Here is a 21,810-nt window from a genome sequence, read left to right on the forward strand (position 1 = left end):
ATGCTCCCAGTTAAGAAAAAAGTTCACCAAGAAGTGGATTATTAACTCAATTCTATATCTTGGCTGTTACTTAAGATTTGGCCATTAGGAAGAGAAGTTTTCATAGCTTTTCTTTCAATGTGAAAATCAGTTTATATTTGACATTTAATAGTATACTTACTGGAGAGGTCACACGGAGAAAGTATGTGATAATTAAAGTTTCTTTTAACAAGTATTCCCGAGACCCGCTGGCCTTGTTCTGGTTTTTTGTCTGCTAAAAAGCCCATGACCTATTTAAAAAAAAAAAAAAAAAGAGGAGGAAATAGAGTTTTGGAAAATGCAATTATTCAGATAATCATAATAATGACCATTAGGCATTTGAAAAGTTGGACACTTAACCAACTGTGCCTCCCAGGTGCCCCTCTAGTTAAAAAAATACAGCTGGGTGGCTCAGTCAGTTAAGTATCTGCCTTCAGCTCAGCTTATGATTCCAGGGTATTGAGATGGAGCCCTGTATTAGGCACCCGACTCCGTGGGGAGCCTGCTTCTCCCTCTGCCTGCTGCTCCCCCTGCTTGTACACACACTCTGTCAAATAAATAAATAAAATCTTGGGGCGCCTGGGTGGCTCAGTGGGTTAAGCCGCTGCCTTTGGCTCAGGTCATGATCTCAGGGTCCTGGGATCGAGTCCCGCGTCGGGCTCTCTGCTCAGCGGGGAGCCTGCTTCCCCCCCTCTCTCTCTGCCTGCTTCTCTGTCTACTTGTGATTTCTCTCTGTCAAATAAATAAATAAAATCTTTAAAAAAAAAAAAAAAAAAAAAAAAATAAATAAATAAATAAATAAAATCTTAAAAAAAAAAAAAAAAACTCTGAAAGTCCTGCTCTAAAGATATCAGCTTAATTTTGTTCAACTCCGCCTCTCCTATATTTGTAAGACTATAAAATAGTCGCCCCTCCCCAAATCTCAACCAGCAGGGTTGGGGAAATTCAATTCTTAGATTCCTCACTAAATACATTTTTCTATAGGTACAGGGTCGCTTCCATTAAACTGGCTGCTAGAAAGTTTTGTGAACAGGAGTTAACTGAGGAGGAAACCCAATCATCTGTCCTTTAGCAACAAAAGCCTCACATCTTAGCTTTTGCTGACTTTTTTTCCTCGTGAACTCACTGCAAGGAAAGATATTCGTCATTTAGCCTTCTCACATCTGGCTCACTATACAAGAATTACTGTAAAGTTGCTCATTAATACATGTCTGATATTTAAAACTTCAGATAAATCGTGAAAAAGTTTTCCTTAGACATTTCTTGAAAAAAAGTCTTAACAGGAAGGACAAATACAAATACAGATACCTTACAGCGTCCCTCTAAAATCTCAGATAAGATTTTTTTTTTCAAAGATTTTAAAAAGAGAGGGAGAGTGAGAAAGAGAGAGCATGAGGGGGAGGGTCAGAGGGAGAAGCAGACTCCCTGCCAAGCAGGGAGCCTGATGCAGAACTCGATCCTGGCACTCCAGGATCATGACCTGAGCCGAAGGCAGTGGCTTAACCAACTGTGAGCCACCCAGGCACCCTCAGGTAAGGTTTTTAACTATTTTATTTTTAAATCCTCAAAACACTGTATATTGCATCAAAAATGGACAAATTTTTTTAGTTTTTTTAATATGTTCCATCATTCCACATTTATGTTTAAACACATGAGCCATCTTTAGATTCTTCTGGAGAAACAGCAGTGGACAGAACACTATTAGATATAGTAAGAAAACAGTAATAAATATTTGTTTATTCTCAGACCAGGGAAGAAAAGGAAGTAGAGATGAGGATTACGAAGCTAACAAATGCAGGGGCACCTGGGTAACTCGCTGGTTAAGCATCTGCCTTTGGTTCAGGTCATGATCTCAGGGTCCTGGGATCGAGTCCCACATTGTTCTCTGCTCAGCAGAGAGGCTGCTTCTCCCTCACTCTCCCTCTGCACTCTCAAGAAGTCAATAAAACCTTAAAAAATAAACAAAAACAAAAGCTAGAAAACAAAGCTATCAAATTCAACTGCCCTAAGATCTAATGTACTTGAAAACTTTCTGTGTGAAGAAATGACTTAGTAGGACCAGAAGACCTAAAAAAGCATATGGATAAAATTCTTACACTATACTAAGTAGACAGAAATCATCATTAAGGACATTATCTTGCTTTGATGAAAAGAAGACTATTATTTTTAAGAAGCATACATTTCCTTTTAGAAAGACCTGGATAAGATTATAAACCACCTTTTTACCTTGGCTAGTTTTTCTCCTCTGAAATTCAAGGTCACAGCTTCTGTATTCCGAGGATTATGAACCTCTATGTGAACTTCATCGTTGTCCTCATATTCTCGAATCAGGGCTGCTTTCAATCTGGCCATTTCGTTTTGTTCTCCATGGACTAAAATCTACACAGAATGAATGTAAGAGGCCATAGGGAAACATCCTGAGTGCGGCTTCACGATGGCCCCCATCTGACTTCAGTACGTGAAACAGACATATACTTGACGTTATTAAACTTAACAACTTTGAGGGGCCTCCTGTCAGTCAAACTTGTACAGTTATTTTCATTCTGTTTGGCTTTAAAAATCCTGAAGCGGAACTATTTTAAGAGAGTAAAGACCCTTCTACTTCAGGTGTTCCCACTAGTGAGATACACAACTTTATGGAAGCTGAATTTCCCCAGACTTCTATGCTCAACTGTAAAGGACTGTGCCCGTGACGTCTGTAACCCCCACCGGCTTCAGACGCAGGATTCTTGCACGAAACCATTGCTCCTCTTACTAATGCAGTTTCCTTTAGGTCTCTTAATACAAGACATTCAAAAGAAGCTTTTTATGGGGAAGAAAAAGACTTCTGGTATTTTCTTCCATTTATTATAGTAATACCAAATAAGATATTTCTGAACCAAATGAAACTGTCTTTGAGGGGTATTTACAGTAACTGTATTAGATACCAGCCTCTTTCCATTCACTTCTATAATCTGTATTTGACAAGACAGATCATTCTTAACCTACAGACTCCTGGTCGATGATTTCTCGCCTGGGCTCACAGAAGCCTCTCCGGCAATCACTACCGGGCAGAGGCGTATGGCCAAGTAAGGAGCCCCGACCTTGAGGTCTGGCACTCAAACACAAATCCTGGCTCCTTAAGCACTTCTGAGCTACGTCAACTTGGGCAAGTTACTTAACATCTCAATTTTCTCATCTACAAACAGTTGTTGGTTGTAAGGGGTAAGCAAGTTGATACACATAAACCAGAGTACAGGGTGCCATGTTGACTCAGTCGGTAAACCCTTGAGCTCAGGGTTGTGAGTTCGAGCCCCGTGTCAGGGGGAGAGATTACTTAGAACATGGGTACAGTACCTGGCAAATGTAAGTAATAAACACTAGCTTTTACTTGTCGTTACCCTTAATACTACTGTTACTCTAACATGCAGATCATACTGTTGCTGACCTGGTTACTGAAGGAAAGCAAGCATCGAGTTCAATCCAGGAATTTAAACTGTCGGCAGAGAGCGAGCCTGGAGAGCAATGAAATGGGACTGAGGAAGAGGCGGTGGAGCTGACAGAAAGGGCAGTGCGGTCCCTCCTCGCCGGTGTCAACACGTGCAAGCGCATCCGTGACCCACACACAGGAGGGGGCCTGGGAGGGGCCCACACGTCACGAAATCCACCAGTTCGCCAAGCTAAAGAGGAGGCGAGAAATCTTTCTCCACCCAAGACTTTGCTTACTGAGTGAGCGTCATTGGGAAAGGCCTGCAGGGACTCCCAGGCCAGAAATCACTCACAACTTAACACACGAGCACAGGAAAGGACGCTCAATACCACGAGTCATTAGGATAGTGAGAACCAAAACCACAAGATGCTGCTTCACGCTCACTAGGAGCAGCGGTGATTACAAAAGGCAAATGGCAAGTGTTGGCGAAGATGCGGAGGAATGGGAGCACTTGTGCCCTGCCTGGGACGCGGGGGCGACGCAGAATGGCCCAGCCACCTCGGGAAGCTGAGCGAGCCTCCGAGCCGGCGAGCCCACTCCTCGGTTCATAAACTGAAGGAGTGAGGACAGGGCCTCACACAGAGGCTCACAGGTCAGGCTTCACCGGGGCGTGTGTACACCGCGTGCCTGCGTGTGATCTATACGGACAGCTGCATGTTGTTCACCCACACAGAGGAAGGGAGTCAGATTCGTGCGACTATCGGACCAACCTTGAACGCATTCTGTGCAGTGCTGTAGGATTTCACTGACATGCACTGTCTACGCCAGGCAAATCCAGAGAGACAGAAAGTAAACTGGAGATTACCTGGGGCTGGGGAGGAGGAAATGGGGAATTTTTGCTGAGTAGGGAGTTTCTGTTTGGGGTGATGAAAAAGTTTGGGAATAGGGGTTGGTGACGGTTGCACAAACTGTGAATGTGATTCACACCATGGAACTGTCCAGATAAAAATGGCAACTTCCATGTCACATATATTCTACCACAATGAAAAAATTTAAGGAGAAAAAGACTAGCAAAAGGCTGTTTCCTCTAAACTACTTTTCAATAAATCTAGGAAGGGCACTTCATCCTTTCTTCCCTGCCCCAAATTCCCAAAGTGTCCTGTTGATTAAAAATACTTTTTTTTTTTTTAAGCTTTCCCCTTATCCCTCCCCAATCCCACCAAAATAGAATTGTTACTTTTGTATTACATGAAGCTTACAAATATAAACAAATCACATCAGTCAGGAGCTATGTGATTTTGTATCTATTTGGATCTTTAATTTTTACTATTAGATGATCTTTCTCTTCTTTCCATTTTACTGAGCATTTACTCCCTGCCAGGCACCATATTACATGCTTCAGATCTATGTTCTCTCATCCCTTCTTCACAATTACCTTATGAGGTATTATTATCCCTAATTACTAATAGGGCACAGAGAGGTTAAGTAACTTGCCCAAGGTTACCCAGCAGGTAAGAGATGGAGCTGAGATTCAAAACAAGCAGTCACAAGCAAAGCCTGTGCTCTTAGGTTATGAGAGAGGCTGCAGAAAATGACAGAAAGAGCACTAGAGTTGGGATTAGGGGATCTGATGAGGGACTTTGGCTAAATGGAGACAGAGTGCACCGCTTGCCTAACTCAGAAGGGAGCTGCAAAGGCCAGGTCCAAGTGCTCCCAGAAACACTCTGTGAAAAGGGCCACCTTAATGATAGGCAGTGTCTGATTTGAAAACCAGCTGTGGTTTCTTGGGTATGTTTTCTTCCTCTTTAATGTTATAAGTCAAAGTCATAGACTAACCACATGAGGCGGTTTCAAAGCACGAATAAATTCACTGGTTTGCTGGTAATCTGTGTGAGCAGAGAAAGAAATGTAATCAACAGACATTTTCAGTGGTAACTTCTGTCCAGACATGGTAGTGATTTCTTCTGGCTCAGACATGATATGCTGTTAAAAAACAAAACAAAACAAAAATAAAAGAAACAAAGCAAATAAACTACCCAATCAGAAAAGAAAAGTACATTTTCTATTTGTTAATGCAGCTACAAACTCTTACGTTAAATTTGGGACCTTTAGCACGAAAAGCATTCTAACCATCGACTTAGTAAATATCAAATATTATTTTCTTGGTCAAGCAAGTATTTAATCAGGAAAGTAAGCAGGTTAACTAAAATTCAATGTACTTAGAGTACTGGAAGTGGCAATTGTAACTTATGGCCAGAAAGGCAAACTTGGATTCCCAGCTATTGTCCTGCTCTAAAAAGTCACCTTTCAGACAGATGTGTTTCTATTCTGGAAATCTATTTTAAATACATGGCCAACATTGTGTGACTTGAGAATACCCTAAAGTAATAAAAAACGGTCACACTGAGGAATCACAAGGTATTTTAAAAACTAAGGCAAGTTCTACAAAGAGGAGCTAAGAGGATGCGAGGCTGGGATGTTCAGAAACGGCTTCTGGAGCTCTGCACGGATTTCCCACCACGTGCACATCCCCGAGCTAGCATCGACTGTGTATCAGCAGGAAGACAGGCAATCGACCCAGACACCTCCTGTGACTTTTCAAGAGGACACACACTGGCAAACTTCTTCTTCAGTGAATGAGGGCATCCATGTTTTTGCATCTGTCTCAGATCGGTTCCTTCCCATAGTTTTTACTGAGACCGGATGGGAGCTTCTCAGGCTTTAATGTGCCACCTTGGCAATTCTGATTAGGAGTAACACAGTGGTCTAAGACCATGGCTGACCTTGGCAAGTGTCCCTTCCACACAGTACCCTGCTATAATGACGCCGTTCCTCTTATCCGTGCACCAGCTTTCGAAGAGCTCCCTGGATAAGCCGCTCTGCATCATGCCTGGGGAGGCCATGACGACGCTGGGACCGATGTCATCGAAATGATCCATGCTCTAGGAGGGGAAAAAGGAAAGGTAGAGGCATGCTGAGTACCAGGGTTTAGCAAGGCATTCCTTGTTTTTAAAGAACAAAAAGCCAGGTAAAAAGATGAATCACACTACTGAAAGGGTCTCCATGAGACTTGTAAATATTTTAAGTCCAGTTTCTAAGACCCTAAACAATTTAGGCTAGGAATAAAAGGGGAACAAAGTGATAAAAGGCAGTTAGTTCACAGGAACCTTTTCAATCTCCTGCTGGTATTAATGGGCAGTAATAGGATCATTTTCATTGCTAGATATGCGGGCAGGAAAAAACCAAGAGTCAAACGGCTTTCTATCTGCCCAAGATAGAACCCGGAAAGAATTTTCCCCGCTCACAATGGCCTTGTGTGTGCTTCGTGAGTGTTTTGAGCTGGCCTAGAAATCCAACCAAAAGGTTCAACGTTGTTTCTAGGGAAAACTTGGCTCTAATTCTTAAAAATTAACTTAAAAAAAAAAAACCCAGTATTTTATGAATAGAGCCCATTTATAAACTAGAAGATGACTTATAACCTCAATTATTTGGGGCATTATTTCTAATAAAACAGTATTTTTCTAAAACTATTTTTTAAAAAAGATTTTATTTACTCATTTGAGACAGAGAAAGAGAGAGAGAGAGAGAGAGCGCATGAGCAGGGGGAGAGGCAGAGCGAGAGGGAGAAGCAGACTCTTCCCTGAACTGAGAGGCCAATGTGAGGCTCGATCCCAAGACCTGGAGATCATGACTTGAGCTGAAGGCACACGCCCAACGATCTGAGCCACCCCGGAGTCCCTAAAACTATTTTTTTAACTAAAGAAAATAAGGTTTTATTGTTTATTAGATGCTCTACAAAAGTAAACATAGAAATTTTCATACATGGAATGGGTAATGGGAATCGGAAAGATGATTAATTAGAGCAAGAATAGAAGAACTTAATATATAACGTAAGATATTTTCCTCATCAGGACTTCCTGTTTCTATGGCAGAGAGACCCAACTTAATCAGTAGAGTAAATACTGAGAATGTATGCAGATTTTGAGCAAGGGGCAAAAACTGTTGAAGCAGGAAAGAATGCCAATTGCTAAACTATTGTCTTCCTGCAGAAAAACAGGGCCGGCTAGAGAAAGAGCAAGACCTCAGCACGAAGGACTGGGCCCCGGAACTGACGGCAGGCGGCTGTGAGAGCTGCTGACTCACCTATGACCCCGGGTCCCTCCCCAGCACTCACCTTGAGGTTACTAATGTGCTTGAAAACAAAGGGATTATTGATGTTGATCTGTTTGCGGATTTTGTCATTCATGGCATTTACATACGTCTGGTACACGGCCATGCACTTCTTGGCCAAAGAGGATGCGTAGTATATGGGAATGTCATGGAGTTCTGGGTGATTCTGCCAGTACTCATCTAGACAGATTTTATAAGAAACAAATTTCGTTTTGTTATGTGGGGTAAAAAGTTCAAATAATAAATGACAACCAAGAAATAAAAGCATAGGATTATGTATATATGGATTTACAAAAGTATATTATAAATACTTATGTATTTATACAACTACATATATCTATCTCCCTCTCTCGCAATTTCTATAAATGACTAATTTAAGTGTTAATAGCAAAGATATCAAGGTTTGGAACCCCCTGGAGTGTTAGCAATACAACTGGTAATTACGAGCTCACAATTTCTTCAACATGCCCGCTGTCTGCAGAAACTGTCACCCTGGTTAAGGGTGAGCCACATTTAAGACACTGCTGTGCATGGGGATGGAAAGTGGGGGGCGGGGCTGCTGGTCTTGGAACTTGGTTGTTTTCCGTGAGGCCATCTCCTTTCTCCGGTCCCTTCTGGACCTTTCAGCAGGAGGCCTCCTCCTTGTGGCTCTGCACCTGGTGGGCTTCTCACAGGGCCTGGCCCGTGGCCCAGCCTGTGGATACCAGGTAACAGTAAGTGGGGGGGTCCTTCCTGGGACACATTTCTAGCGGATCTCGCCTCCTGCCCACAGGAGAGGCCCTGCTCCGTGCCGGCTTCCTATTTTTCCTGGACAGTCTGGGGACACGCACACCTTCCTGTACATTCAGTCTTGCTCCGGTCAGGCAGCTTGCTGTAGGCTGCTTGTAATCCAGGCTCTAACTCCTGCCCCTTGGTTTCCCTAGTGGCCCTGCAGCTCGGAGGCAGGGAGGCGAGCAGCACGGGCAGCGGCTGCCATCCGCTGGGAGTGCGGAGCAGGGTTCCCAGAGTGTCGGCGCCCACAGACCGCATCTTACAGAAGGAACAGAGGCTCAGAAATATAAATCCCTTGCCCGAGATGCACAACCAGAATGTGGGCAGCTAGGATTTGATACCCACGGGTGGTCCAAGGCTCTGGGATGCAGCCTCTGGTTGGAAAGGATGATTCTTCATTCAACACACGTTGGCCTCTCTCGTGCTCTAGCTCTGGGGCAAGGGGTAGGGGCTATCATGGAGCCGAGGGAGGGATTTCCAGACTCTGAAGGTTTCCTATGTGCCCAGCCCTGGCTAACATTTTTTTTCAAATTGAGGTACAACTGACATATGATATCCTATTAGTTTCAGGTGTATTTCACAGCAATTCAGTATTTTTTATACACTACAAAATGATCCCCACGGTAAGTCTAGCTATCACCGGTCACTAAAGTTTTTACAATACCACTAACTACATTTCCAATGCTGTGGACCACATTTCCGTAACATCTTTATCATCTAACTGGAAGTTTGTACATCTTAATCCCCTTTACTTATTTCGCTCGACCCCTAAGCCCTCCCTTGTCTGGTAACTAACAGTCTGTTTCCTGTATCTGTTTGGTTTGTTTGTTCATTTGTTTTTTAGATTCCACATGTTAAGTGAAGTCATATGGTCTTTCTCTCTGACTTATTTTGCTGCTTAATACCCTCTAGGTCCACACGTGTTGCAAATGGCCAGATAGTTCTTCTTTATGACGGAGTAATACTGTCCATTGTCTCTATGTACCATAGATTCTTTATCATTCATTCATCAGTGAACACTTAGGTCATTTCATGTCTTGGCGACTGTAAACAACGTTGCAATGAACTTTGTCTTTACACTGGTGTTTTCATTTTCTCTGATAAAAACCCAGAAGGAGGGCTGCTGGGTTGTATGGCCTTTCTAGTTTTTATTTTTTTGGAGCCTCCAAACTGTTTTCCAGTGGCTGCACCAATTTACATTCCCACCAATAGTGCACAATGGTTCCCTTTTCTCCATATGCTCACCAACATCTCTCTCTCTCTCTTTTTTTTTTTTTTTTTTGGTCTTTTTGGAAATAGCCATAGCCAATCTGGCAGGTGTGAGGTGGTATCTCACTTTGGTTCTGATTTGCAGTTCCCCTGATGACGAGTGATGTTGGATATCTTTTCATGGGCCTGTTGGCCATCAGGAAGTCTTCTGTGGAAAACGTTTCTTCCAGTCCTCTGCCCTTTTTTTTAAATCAGGTTTTTTAAAATTTTAAGTTGTGCAGGTTCTTTATATATTTTGGTTATTAACCCTTTATCAGATGTATGATTTGTAAATATCCTCTCCCATTCAGCAGGTTGCCTTTTCATTTTGTTTAACATATTTTAGAGTTCAAGAAAATTAGCCTGGCTCTAAATTAAGCTTACAAAATCAAAACTTATTTCCTGAAAAGAATATTGTGATCACATGGAAGATTTTAAAAACAATAGAAGTTTACGGTGAGTAACAAATCATAATTTATTACCCTAGAGGGACCCTAAATTCTGGCATAGCTTTAAATAGAAATGTACTCTCAATATTTCAAAGACTTATCAAAATTAGGCTTTTTGTAGTCAGACTTCGTTAGTTACAAAATAGGACTGCCAGAGTTAAAATTGTTACAGAACACTTAAAAACAGAATAGTCAGGGCCCCTGGGTGGCTCAGTGGGTTAAGCCTCTGCCTTTGGCTCAGGTCATGATCTCAGGGTCCTGGGATTGGGTACCGCATCCAGCTCTCTGCTCGGAAGGGAGCCTGCTTCCCCACTCTGCCCCCCCCGCCCCCCGCCCGCCTCTCTGCCTACTTGGGATATCTCTCTGTCAAATACATAATCTTTAAAAACAATAACAACAACAAACAGGATAGTCACATTCTTGTTTGACTATATTTTTTAAAAAGCTGCCAGTTGCTGATTATAAAGGAAAACTGTATGGGCAATACACCTTTAAAGGAAGTCTCATTTTAGAGGAAAACTCTCATTAAATCCCAAAATATTATAAGAGTAGAATGACCAAAAGATATCATTTATTCTCCTAGGCACACCTGCAGTTAGGAAATGTATTAAGTGCCTAGTATCCAATTTACATTTATTATTTCCTTTTTTTTTTAAGATTTTATTTATTTAATTGACAGAGAGAGACACAGCGAGAGAGGGAACACAAGTAGGGGGAGTGGGAGAGGGAGAAGCAGGCTCCCCACTGAATAGGGAGCCCCATGTGGGGCTCGATCCCAGGACGCTGGGATCATGACCCGAGCTGAAGATAGATACTTAACGACTGAGCCACCCAGACATCCTACATATTATTTCTAATTTTTAAAAACAACCTTATGAAGATTCATCTTCATCCTATAGATTAGGAAACAGGCTTAAAAAAAGATTGAAGAGTTGGGAATGTTATTTTTTCTACTTGTCTTATTAGTGAAAACTCTGTAGAAGGACAGGGACTTTTCCCGTCATACAACGTGACAAATCTATTTCCTGCTTTGCTCTCTGGTTTATTCTGCTCATGTTTTTACAGATGTAATTAAAGTTAATAGTGTCAAAGTTTTCTATACACTTTCATGTATTTCTCAAATACCTTGCAATGCATACTACATCCCAAGGTCATATCACTTCTCATATTTTTTTGTATTTTTATGGAAAAATTTCAAATGTCAAAGAAAAGTTAAATAACTTGGCTTCAAGATCATATGGCTAGAACACAGAAGAGGTTTGAAACCACTCGTCCCAATGACCATCCTGTCCGTTATGCTACATCGAAAGGGAGAATTTAGGGGAAAAGGAATAAGCAACCGAGTAGAGCAGTCCTGGTTCAGAAAAGGAATCAGAACACACGCCCTGACGGTAGACTCGCCAGAGAAAAATGCTGAATGCCAAGTTAAACTTGAATTTTACATAAAAGAAAAAAAGGTTTTCAGGGTAAGAACATGTATTAAATATTTGAGACACTTGTGCTAAAATATTATTTATCTGAAATTCAAGTTTAGCTGGCTGTCCTATATTTTTATGTGCTGAATCTGGCAACCAGTGCTGGTAACAACATGGTTTCCCCTTCCCAGTTTCCTCTGTTCTTTAAATTACTTTGTTATGGAGAATTTTCATTTATTAATTTACCTTATTTTTTAAAAGATTTTATTTATTTATTTCACAGAGAGAGACACAGCGAGAGAGGGAACACAAGCAGGGGGGAAGTGAGACAGGGAGAAGCAGGCTTGATCCCAGGACCCTGGGATCATGACCTGAGCTCAAAGCAGGTGCTTAACGATTGAGCCACCCAGGCGCCCCTATTTAGCTTATTTTAAAGATTTTATTTATTTTCAAGAGAGTAGGAGCCAGGGAAGGGGGAGAAGGAGAGAGAGAATCTCAAGCAGGTCCCCCACTGAGCACAGAGCCCCACGCACGGCTCGATCTCACCATCAGTTCAACACTTCTAAGGATGAGTTTGACGTGCAGTGAGAAAAAAAGGCCTGGAGAAACCCGGACTGGCTAGCGATGCCAGAAATGCTGCTCCTACTACGTCCTATCACAGATGATCCTCCCCATTTTTCCTTTCCAGTGTAATAGGGACAGACTTATCTTTATCATCCTACAGATGGAGGTGAGGGCAAGAGCTTGATGTCACCATTTCTAGCTCTTCAAACTGAAGCTGCCAACACAGTCTTTAAGGGGAGTGCTTTCCACAAAAAGCGTCACAGAATGTTCTAGTTAGAAGGATCATTAAGTATAAATATACGCAGAAAGCGACACCCACTGTCCTCTGGTTACAAACAGTTACATATGCTCATTGAAGCATTTGGAAAATAGAGAAAAGCAGGAAAAAGAAATCATCTACTTTCTCACTGTCCAGATTTAACATCTTTCCAGTCATCTGTATGTTTTTTTTTTTTTTTTTTAAGATTTTACTTATTTATTTGACAGACAGAGATCACAAGTAGGCAGAGAGGCAGGCAGAGAGAGGGAGGAAGCAGGTTCCCCGCTGAGCAGAGAGCCCGATGCGGGGCTCGATCCCAGGACCCTGAGGTCATGACCTGAGCCAAAGGCAGAGGCTTAAGCCACTGACCCACCCAGGCACCACCATCTGTGTATTTTTAACTAGGACTGGAGTATATACTGTTTTGAACCCTAATTTTTTTGTGCAAATGATACCTTATGTGAAAGTATACAATTACTCAACTGTGATAAGACTTTTTTCCTACAAGGTGATATTTACTGGCATGATAGTTCTTTAAAAATACTAAAATGATGGGGGCTCCCGGGTGGCTCAGATGAGCATCTGACTCTTGGTTTCGGCTCAGGTCGTGACCTCATGGGTCACGGGATTGGGCTCCTCGCTCTGTGGAGTCTACTTGAGATTTTCTCCCTCTGCCCCAGCCCCCCAACCCGTCTCTCTCCCTCTCTAAAATAAATAAATAAATAAATCTTTTAAAAAACTACTAAAATGATGAATACCCTTACTTATAAAATTTTCTTTGTATCATTTATTCCCACAGGCAGTACTGCTGGGTCAAAGGGTGACATATTTTTAGGACTCAGCTCACTGCAGAGTTCTAAGGCTGTTGGCAACTTCCAGAAAAGGGCACCACTTATATTCCCAGTAGAGGTGCCCAAGGGTCACTGTTCCTCTGGGCTTTTATAGCATTACATATTTTTAGATGAAGCCCAGAAAGGCAGAATGACCTATCCGAGGCCAGGCAACTACCTTGATAGAAAAGCAGTCCGAGATTCTGAGAATCGCCCCCGCAAAAGGAAAAGGCATACCTAAAATCAAGAGCAGCTCCTGAGCCCTTCCAAGAGCAAAGACGGGAATGAGACCTCTGCCCCCTCTGTTCACAATGTCGTGGACAGTGTTACAGAATCTTGCTTCTCGCTCCTCACGCTTCTCATGGATATGGGTCCCATAAGTAGATTCCTAAATGACACGTTGGAAGTAAGAGACTGAGAATGACAACTCCCAAAGAATATGAAAGTTAAACATCAGTAAGATGCAGCGACAAAGTGACTCATTTGTCCATTAACATGCCATTTACTGAACACACTGCTATAATACTAACTGGAAAGAAGAGCAACTAAAAACGTTAGAATTCAGATCTGCCTCCGCAGTAAGAAATTTTTAGAAAGAGGAATCCGGAAAAAATTTAAAACTGAATCTTCCCTGTTCAAGATAATTCTTTTTTAAACCATCTTGCTTTCCATGGATGGGAAAAGGGGTATTTCTCCCATCTTTGATAAACCAGAGCCTGTAAAACACAAATAGATATTGTTTCTAATAGTTCTGTTTAAGAATATCCCTTAAACCTCACTAGGTCTGGCCCACTGGCCAGCAGCATGGGTGTCCCCGGGAGCTTGTTAGACGTGCTGAATCTTAGGCCCCAGCCCAGACCTACTGAATCCAACTCTGTATTTTAATGGTATGACCAGATGATTCATATGCAACATCAAAATTTGAGAGGTACTGCTCTAAAGTACCAGATATAATGAAAATAACTTTTTTCTGATGGTTAAAAAAAGCAACACAAAACTTCCCTTAAATTAAGATCAATTTATATGTGGGGTACCATTAGCTGAGTGAAAATGAATTCCTTTATGTGTTGCTTAGGGATAGCAATATGCTGGGGTCTCTCATACTTGGGCCATTGGGGGATGTTACAGGTGGTGAGGGAGAGACAGACAGTTCTTCCTTCTTACTAAATATATTATAAATATATTTTACTAAATATACACCATATATATATATATACCATAGGCCCAAAAGATCTCTCTCCTAATCCCTAACCTCACTGTCACCAATACACATATTTTAATTTGTTTCTCATCAGCCGCCATCCTACCCCTCACCAAAAGCTCTGGGCAGTGACTTGCAAACTAGCAGGCAGCTGGACGACACACACATAGAAAGTTAGCAGGGGCGATGAGCTGAAAGACAGCGACCATGGAAAAGGCAGTGGGGTCACACCATTTCTATATAACCCCCTTAAGATGTTCTATGAATTTGGGGTAATTCTCTTAGATGAAAATACTTAGTCTTTAGAGGAGGTGGCCTATCATCTCTGATAGGAGACCAGAGTTAACACATTAAACAGCAAGAAGGTGGAGCTGTGCTAAGAGAAGAAAAAAAAAATTAAAAATACTAGTAGGGGCGCCTGGGTGGCTTAGTTGGTTAAGAGCCTGCCTTCGGCTCAGGTCATGATCCCAGTGGAGTCCTGGGATCGAGCCCTGCATTAGGCTCCCTGCTCAGCAGGAAACCTGCTTCTCCATCTCCCTTCACCCCTCTCCCTGCTTGTGCTTTCTCTTGCTCTCTCTCAAATAAAATCTTAAAAAATAAATAAAAATAAATTTTAAAAAACACTAGTTCATTTACATTTGATAACTAGTATTATGAAAATGGTATCATATTTTTTCCCCACTGGAAAAAATCCTGCTTCCATTACACTAATTAAAACAAACAGCACAAATACTTACAATAATAAGAATATCAGGTTTAATATTGGGAATTTCAGCTGCCATTAAGTGTCTGTCTTCTTGTCTTGAGAAATCACCTGTATACAAAAGCTGTGAAAAAAAGCTAGACAGTTAGGATTTTGGAAGGTTTTGTTTTACTAGTGAAGACATTAAACTCATAAAATCTAAAGGTGAAGTTCAGTAGAAAAAACAGCCTACAACTGATGAAATTTAGATGCAATACTTAATTATGTGTGATTAAAAGTATTTATGTGTAAATACAAGATGTATCTCAGTTCAGTTACACAAACCGTGCAGTGTTTCCATTATTCACTCTAACTTGGGGGAATGATACACTCCCAGACGCACCCAGCACAGACAAGCCGTGCATTAATAAACCCAAGAAGTGCTCTGAACACCGGGGACAAAAAGGGCATGATGAGGAAAGAAATCTACTGAGGTATATGGAAAAACCATCTAAAGCGTAAGAGAAAAACACAGGGTATGCATCAAATTTCACACGGGAGTTCAGATCTGCATTTGGGCTCTCTGCTTATTTTTTGTGCTTCTGAGCAAATGGTAGGGATAAATGATTGAGTAGTACTTAGTACAACTGGATGTGTAAACAGTTCAAATCAATGAGCAGCTGCTAACAATTCAAGGCAATATTACTCCAGAGCATTGACTCTCAGCTCTGCCTACACAGAGGAATCACCTAGGAAACTTAAAAAGGAAGGAAAAAAAGACCAAGGCCATACCCTCAGAGTCTGATTTGATGAGTATTTTTTTTTTTTAAGATTTTATTCATTTATTTGACAGAGAGAGAGAGATCACGAGTAGGCAGAGGCAGGCAGAGACAGAGAGGGAAGCAGGGTCCCCGCTGAGCAGAGCCCGATGCGGGGGCATGATCCTAGGACCCTGGGATCATGACCTGAGCCGAAGGCAGAGGCTTTACCCACTGAGCCCCCTAGGCACCCCTTGATGAGTATTTTTAAACAGGGTCCCTAAGTGTCTCCAACATGCAGCAGACGTAAAAGCTGGTGCTGTCCTCCATCTACGTTTTACAAGGATGGTGGCAAGGATTCTGATGAACACCTGTCACTCATGCAACGCCCCGCCCCTTTCCGGGGCTTCTTGGTGAATCCCGGAACACCAAGGCCACAGGAATGCCCAACGAGGGTTGAAAACAAAACAAGTACAGCCACAAAGAAAGCTCTGCCCTCATCATTTTTCTAAAGGACCCTGGAGAGAATCAATCCTATGGCACTGTGAAGGAACTTTAGTCTTTTGAGAAGCTTACTTTACTCTTTCTAATTTTGATACAGGAAGTCTTACTGTGGGGGTATGAACTGTGATATTTAAAAGGAAAAAGCAGGGGCGCCTGGGTGGCTCAGTGGGTTAAAGCCTCTGCCTTCGGCTCGGGTCATGGTCCCAGGATCCTGCAATGGAGCCCCACGTCGGGCTCTCTGCTCAGCGGGGAGCCTGCTTTTTCCTCTCTCTCTGCCTGCCTCTCCGCCTGCTTGTGATCTCTGTCTGTTAAATAAATAAATAAAATCTTAAAAAAAAAAATGAAAGGAAAAAGCATCATAGGATAAATTTTATCCTATGTTCAGTGTTTGACACCTTGCAGTCCTAGGGAATTTCCTTCAGTGTTACTTTGGGGCACAAAGCTCTCGCGGATTTCTCTTGGGGAGGAAGCTGTAAGAGCGGGAGTACCTTCACACCCGCGATCTCAATCATGAACATGGCAGCTCCGAGGACGTGGCCCGCGTGGTAACACCAAAACTTGATTCCTGCAACTTCTTTAACTTCATGGAAGTTGATGGTTTCAATTTTGTCCATGCTCTCTTCCAGATCTGTCTCCGTATACAGCATGTCGTCTGCTGATATATTACTAAATATTTAAAAAGGCCAACACAAACAATTAAGGGCAAGATTTTTTAAACTCTTTGAACTCGAAGAGACTGTCTGTGAACGGAACAGCCACAAAAGTTCTTTCACTGTATGGATTATGCAACTTAGAATCTCTTGGGACATTTTGGGTATTTTTTGACTCAGTAGTTATAATAATAAAAAGGTTTAGTGTGTACAGCTATAAAGTATGATTTTAAGCAAAGTGCATAGTACTCTTATGATGGTATTTCTCAATGTTTTTGTCTGCCCCAACACTCCTGAGATAAACTCGCTCAAACACTCACACATACTGAACCACAGCAGAGTTTCCCATCAGGATGTGAAAAGACTTCTCTACAAAATGTAGTGTAAGTTTTCTCCTGGAAATTATGCTAATGTACTTCTAAAAAAGCAAAAGGGAGTGGTGGTTAAGGCCATAGACTCTGGTGCCAGATCGCTTGCATCCAAATCCCAGCTTTGTTTCTTCCTATGACCATCACAGGCAAATTACCTAATCTCTATGTGTCTCAGTTTGATCACCTGTAAAACGGGATTCGTAACAGAACCTACAGCATGAAGTCAAGATGAAGATGAGTTAACATATGTTGAGAAGTGAGGACTATGTCTGCACATGGTTAGCATTATTTAAGCGGTAAGCAGTATAATTACTAAGGGTAACTCTTCCATTCTTTTACATTTATATTTGAAGAATAACAAATTACCTCTGAGCTACTTTTGGAATATACAGATGTAAACTTTTGAAGGCTAATAATTTATCCCGTAGGTATCACAAAAATGCTTCTAACTTTTCTTATCCTCTTATAACTAGAAAAAAAAATCCTCAGGAATCTTTTTCATTTACGATAGTAATCTGCTTTGATCAAATACTCTAAAATAAGATTTCAGTCTCTTATTAGTATATCATACACTTGATCTCAAATTTTAATAAAATAATAAAATTCTGTTTACAAAACATTGTTAGCATACATTGTAATTCACCCAAATTACAAAAATTTAAGGATGTAAAAACTTCACTAACACTTTATGGTCAGGAAGGTGCTGTGTTCACGATGGGTATTTAAGGAGTTGAAACTGAATGACAAATTAATGACAGCCTTGTGCATAAAAAAGAGTGTCTCACTTCCAAACACAAAATGGTTCATAACTTGAACTTTATGTATTCTGCAGAAGCAAATTCCTGTATGAATCCAATAAAGCAATTCACCTGACTTTGACGTAATCTGAAAGAAGCCATCTATAAATAGCTTTCGTGGCATGAGTCATAAATGTTCTTCCTTTGAAACTCGTCTTCTGTAGAAACCAGGGCAAGGCTCCGCAGTGATCCAAATGGAAACTTAAAGAGAAACAAAAAGATTCGGTCAATTCTTAAAATACTACCCATCATGTACCATATGGAATGAAACTGCTGCTCATTGTACAGAAAAGCCCTATGTAACAGTTGCATATGAATACTTTTGGAGCATCAAGAGGAGGTTATGTACAAAGGAAAGGAATGGAGCACCCCGTTCTGTAGGGCTGGTGGCAAAGGGATCCCAAGACCCAGATCACCACCCCAGCTGCAACTAAGAGCCAGAAGCTCAAATGACTGTTCTTTTGGTTTCCATTTCCTTGATTTCTGCTCTGATCTTTATTAAATCACCTCTCTTGCTGGGTTTAGGCTTTATTTGCTGTTCTTCTCCAGCTCCTTTAGGTGTAAGGTTAGGTTGTATATTTGAGACCTTTCTTGTGTCTTGAGAAAGGCTCACAGTGCTATGTACTTCCTTCCTAGGACCCCCTTTGCTGCATCCCAAAGGTTTTGAACAGTTGTGTTTTCACTTTCATTTTCTTCCCTGAATTTTGAATTCTTCTTTAATTTCCTGGTTGACCCATTCATTCTTTAGTAGGATGCTCTTTAGCTTCCAGGTATTTGAGTTCTTTCCAAGTTTCCTCTGTGATTGAGTTCCAGGTTCAAAGCATTGTGGTCTGAAAATATTCAGGGAATGATTCTAATCTTTTGATACCAGTTGAGACCTGAGCTGTGACCCAGTACGGGATCTATTCTGGAGAATGTTCCCTGTGCACTTGAGAAGAATGTGTATTCTGTCGCTTTAAAGACGATGGAATGCTCTGAATATATCTGTGATGTCCATCTGGTCCAATGTGTCATTCAAACCCCATTTCCTCGTTGATTTGTTAGACTATCTGCCCATTGCAGTTGAGTGGGGGGTGTTAAAGTCCCCTACTATTACTGTATTATTATCGATGTGTTTCTTTAATTTTGTTGTTAATTGATTTATATAATTGGCTGCTCCCACATTAGGGGCATAAATATTTACAACTGTTAGATCTTGTTGGATAGACCCTTTAATTATGATACAGTGTCCTTCCTCATCTCTTATTACAATCTTTGGTTTAAAATCTAATTTGTCTGAAATAAGGACTGCCACCCCAGCTTAGAACAGATCAACGAAACTAGGAGCTGGTTCTTTGAAAGAAATAAGATTGATAAACCACTGGCCAGACTTATCAAAAAGAAAAGAGAAAGGACCTAAATAAATAAAATCATGAATGAAAGAGAGATTACAACCAATGCCAACGAAATACAATTCTAAAAACATATCATGAGCAACTATATGCCGACAAATTAGGCAATTTGGAAGAAATGGATGCATTCCTAGAGACATTTACATTACCAAAACTGAAACAGAAAGAAATAGAAAACCTGAACAGACCCATAACCAGCAAGGAAATTGAAGCAGTAACCAAAAATCTTCAAAGAAACAAGAGTCCAGGGCCAGATGGCTTCCCATAGGAATTCTACCCAACATGTAAAGAAGAATGAATACCTATTCTTCTGAAGGTGTTTCAAAAAAATAGAAATGGAAGGAAAACTTCTAAACTCTTTTTATGAGGCCAGCATTACCTAGATCCCAAAACCAGGCAAAGACCCCCACCAAAAGGGAGAAATTATAGACCAATGTTTCTGATGAACATGGATGAAAAATTCTTGCCAAGATATTAGCCGGTAGAATCCAATAATACGTTAAAAGGATTATTCACTATGACCAAGTGGGATTTATTCCTGGGCTGCAACAGTGGTTCAGCATCCACAAATCAATCAACATGATATACCACATTAATAAAATAAAGGACAAGAATTGTATGATCCTTTCAACAGATACAGGAAAAGCATCTGACAAAGTACAACATTCTTTCTTGATTAAAACTCTACAGTGTATGGCTAGAGGGAACACATGTCAATATTGTAAAAGCCATCTATGAAAAGTCCACAGTGAATATCATTCTCAATGGGGAAAAACTGAGAGTTTTTTCCCCAAGGTCAGGAACACAGCAGGAATGTTCACTCTCACCACTCTTATTTAATATAGGACTAGAAGTCGTAGCCTCAGCAATCAAACAACAAAAAGAAATAAACAGCACCCAAATCAGCAAAGAAGTAGTCAAACTCTCACCCTAAGCAGATGACATGATACTTTATGTGGAACACCCAAAGACTCCACCCTGAAATTGCTAGAATCATACAGGAACTCAGCAATGTGGCAGGATATAAATCAAAGCAAAGAAGTCAGTTGTGTTTCTATACACTGAGACAGAAGAAAGAGAAATTAAGGAGTCCATCCCATTCATAATTGCACCCCAAATTTTAAGATGCCTAGGAATAAACAAAACACACAAAGACACTAACCAAAGACACAAAGAATCTGTACTCAGAAAACTATAAAGTACTCATGAAAGAAATTGAGGAAGACAAAAATAAATGGACAAACATTCCCTGCTTAAGGACTGGAAGAAAAAATGTTAAAATGTCTATGCTACCTAGAGCAATCCATACATTAAATCCAATCTCTATCAAAATACCATCAACTTTTTTCACAAAGCTGCAACAAATAATCCTAAAATTTGTATGGAACCAGAAAAGACCCCGAATAGCCAAAGGAATATTGAAAAGTAAAACCAAAACTGGTGGCATCACAATTCCAGACTTCAAGCTCTAACACAAATCTATAATCTGGCACAAAAACAGACACACAGATCAGTGAAACAGATTAAGGAGCCCAGAAATGGACCCTCAATTCTATGGTCAACTAATCTTCAACAAAACAGAAAAAACATCCAAAAGAAAAAGGACAGTGTCTTCAACAAATGGTGTTAGACAGCTACATGCAGAAGAATGAGACTAGACCATTTCCTTACAGCACACACAAAAATAAGAACAAGATATTGTTCCTATTTTCAAAATGGATGAAGGACCTAAATGTAAGACAGGACGCCATCAAAATCCTAGAGAACACAGGCAGCAACCTCTTCGACCTCTGATGCTGTAACTTCTTACTACACACGTCTCCAAAGCAAGAGAAACAAAAGCAAAAATGAACTACTGAGGGCGCCTGGGTGACTCAGTGGGTTAAGCCTCTGGCTTTGGCTCAGGGTCCTGGGATCGAGGCCTGCATCAGGCTCTCTGTTCAGTGGGGAGCCTGCTTCCACCTCTCTGCCTACTTGTGATCTCTCTCTCTCAAATAAATAAATAAAATCTTAAAAAAAAAAAAAAAGAACTACTGAGACTTCGAGACAAAAATCTTTTGCACAAGAAAGGAAACTGTCAACAAAACCAAAAGACAACGGACAGAATTGGAGAAGATATTTGTAAATGCTTCGTATCCAAAAATGTATAAAGAACTTAACAAACTCAAAACCCATATAATCCACTCAAGAAAAGGGCAGAAGACATGAACAGACATTTCTCCAAAGAAGACATATAAATGGCTAACAGAAACATGAAAAAATGCTGAACATCACTTGGCATCAGGAAGTGATCAAAATCAAAATGAGATACCACCTTACACCA

The 21,810-nt window shown here is 41.0% G+C and overlaps 1 protein-coding gene across 1 annotated transcript in view; it reads right to left on the bottom strand.

The window, feature by feature from the left end:
* CPSF3 (cleavage and polyadenylation specific factor 3) overlaps positions 1-21,810 on the bottom strand; it is a 45,350-nt gene that overhangs the window by 15,312 nt on the left and 8,228 nt on the right. The window contains exons 4-12 of the mRNA XM_059132694.1: positions 18,169-18,297; positions 16,767-16,944; positions 15,072-15,161; positions 13,371-13,521; positions 7,602-7,777; positions 6,211-6,369; positions 5,264-5,410; positions 2,245-2,397; positions 161-269 (exon numbers count right to left, since the gene is read on the bottom strand). Of these exons, the coding sequence (XP_058988677.1) occupies positions 161-269; positions 2,245-2,397; positions 5,264-5,410; positions 6,211-6,369; positions 7,602-7,777; positions 13,371-13,521; positions 15,072-15,161; positions 16,767-16,944; positions 18,169-18,297 (1,292 nt within the window). The remainder of the gene's footprint in view (positions 1-160; positions 270-2,244; positions 2,398-5,263; positions 5,411-6,210; positions 6,370-7,601; positions 7,778-13,370; positions 13,522-15,071; positions 15,162-16,766; positions 16,945-18,168; positions 18,298-21,810) is intronic.

The sequence above is a fragment of the Mustela lutreola genome, chromosome 9 (assembly GCF_030435805.1).
Source record: "Mustela lutreola isolate mMusLut2 chromosome 9, mMusLut2.pri, whole genome shotgun sequence".
Taxonomy (NCBI): domain Eukaryota; kingdom Metazoa; phylum Chordata; class Mammalia; order Carnivora; family Mustelidae; genus Mustela; species Mustela lutreola.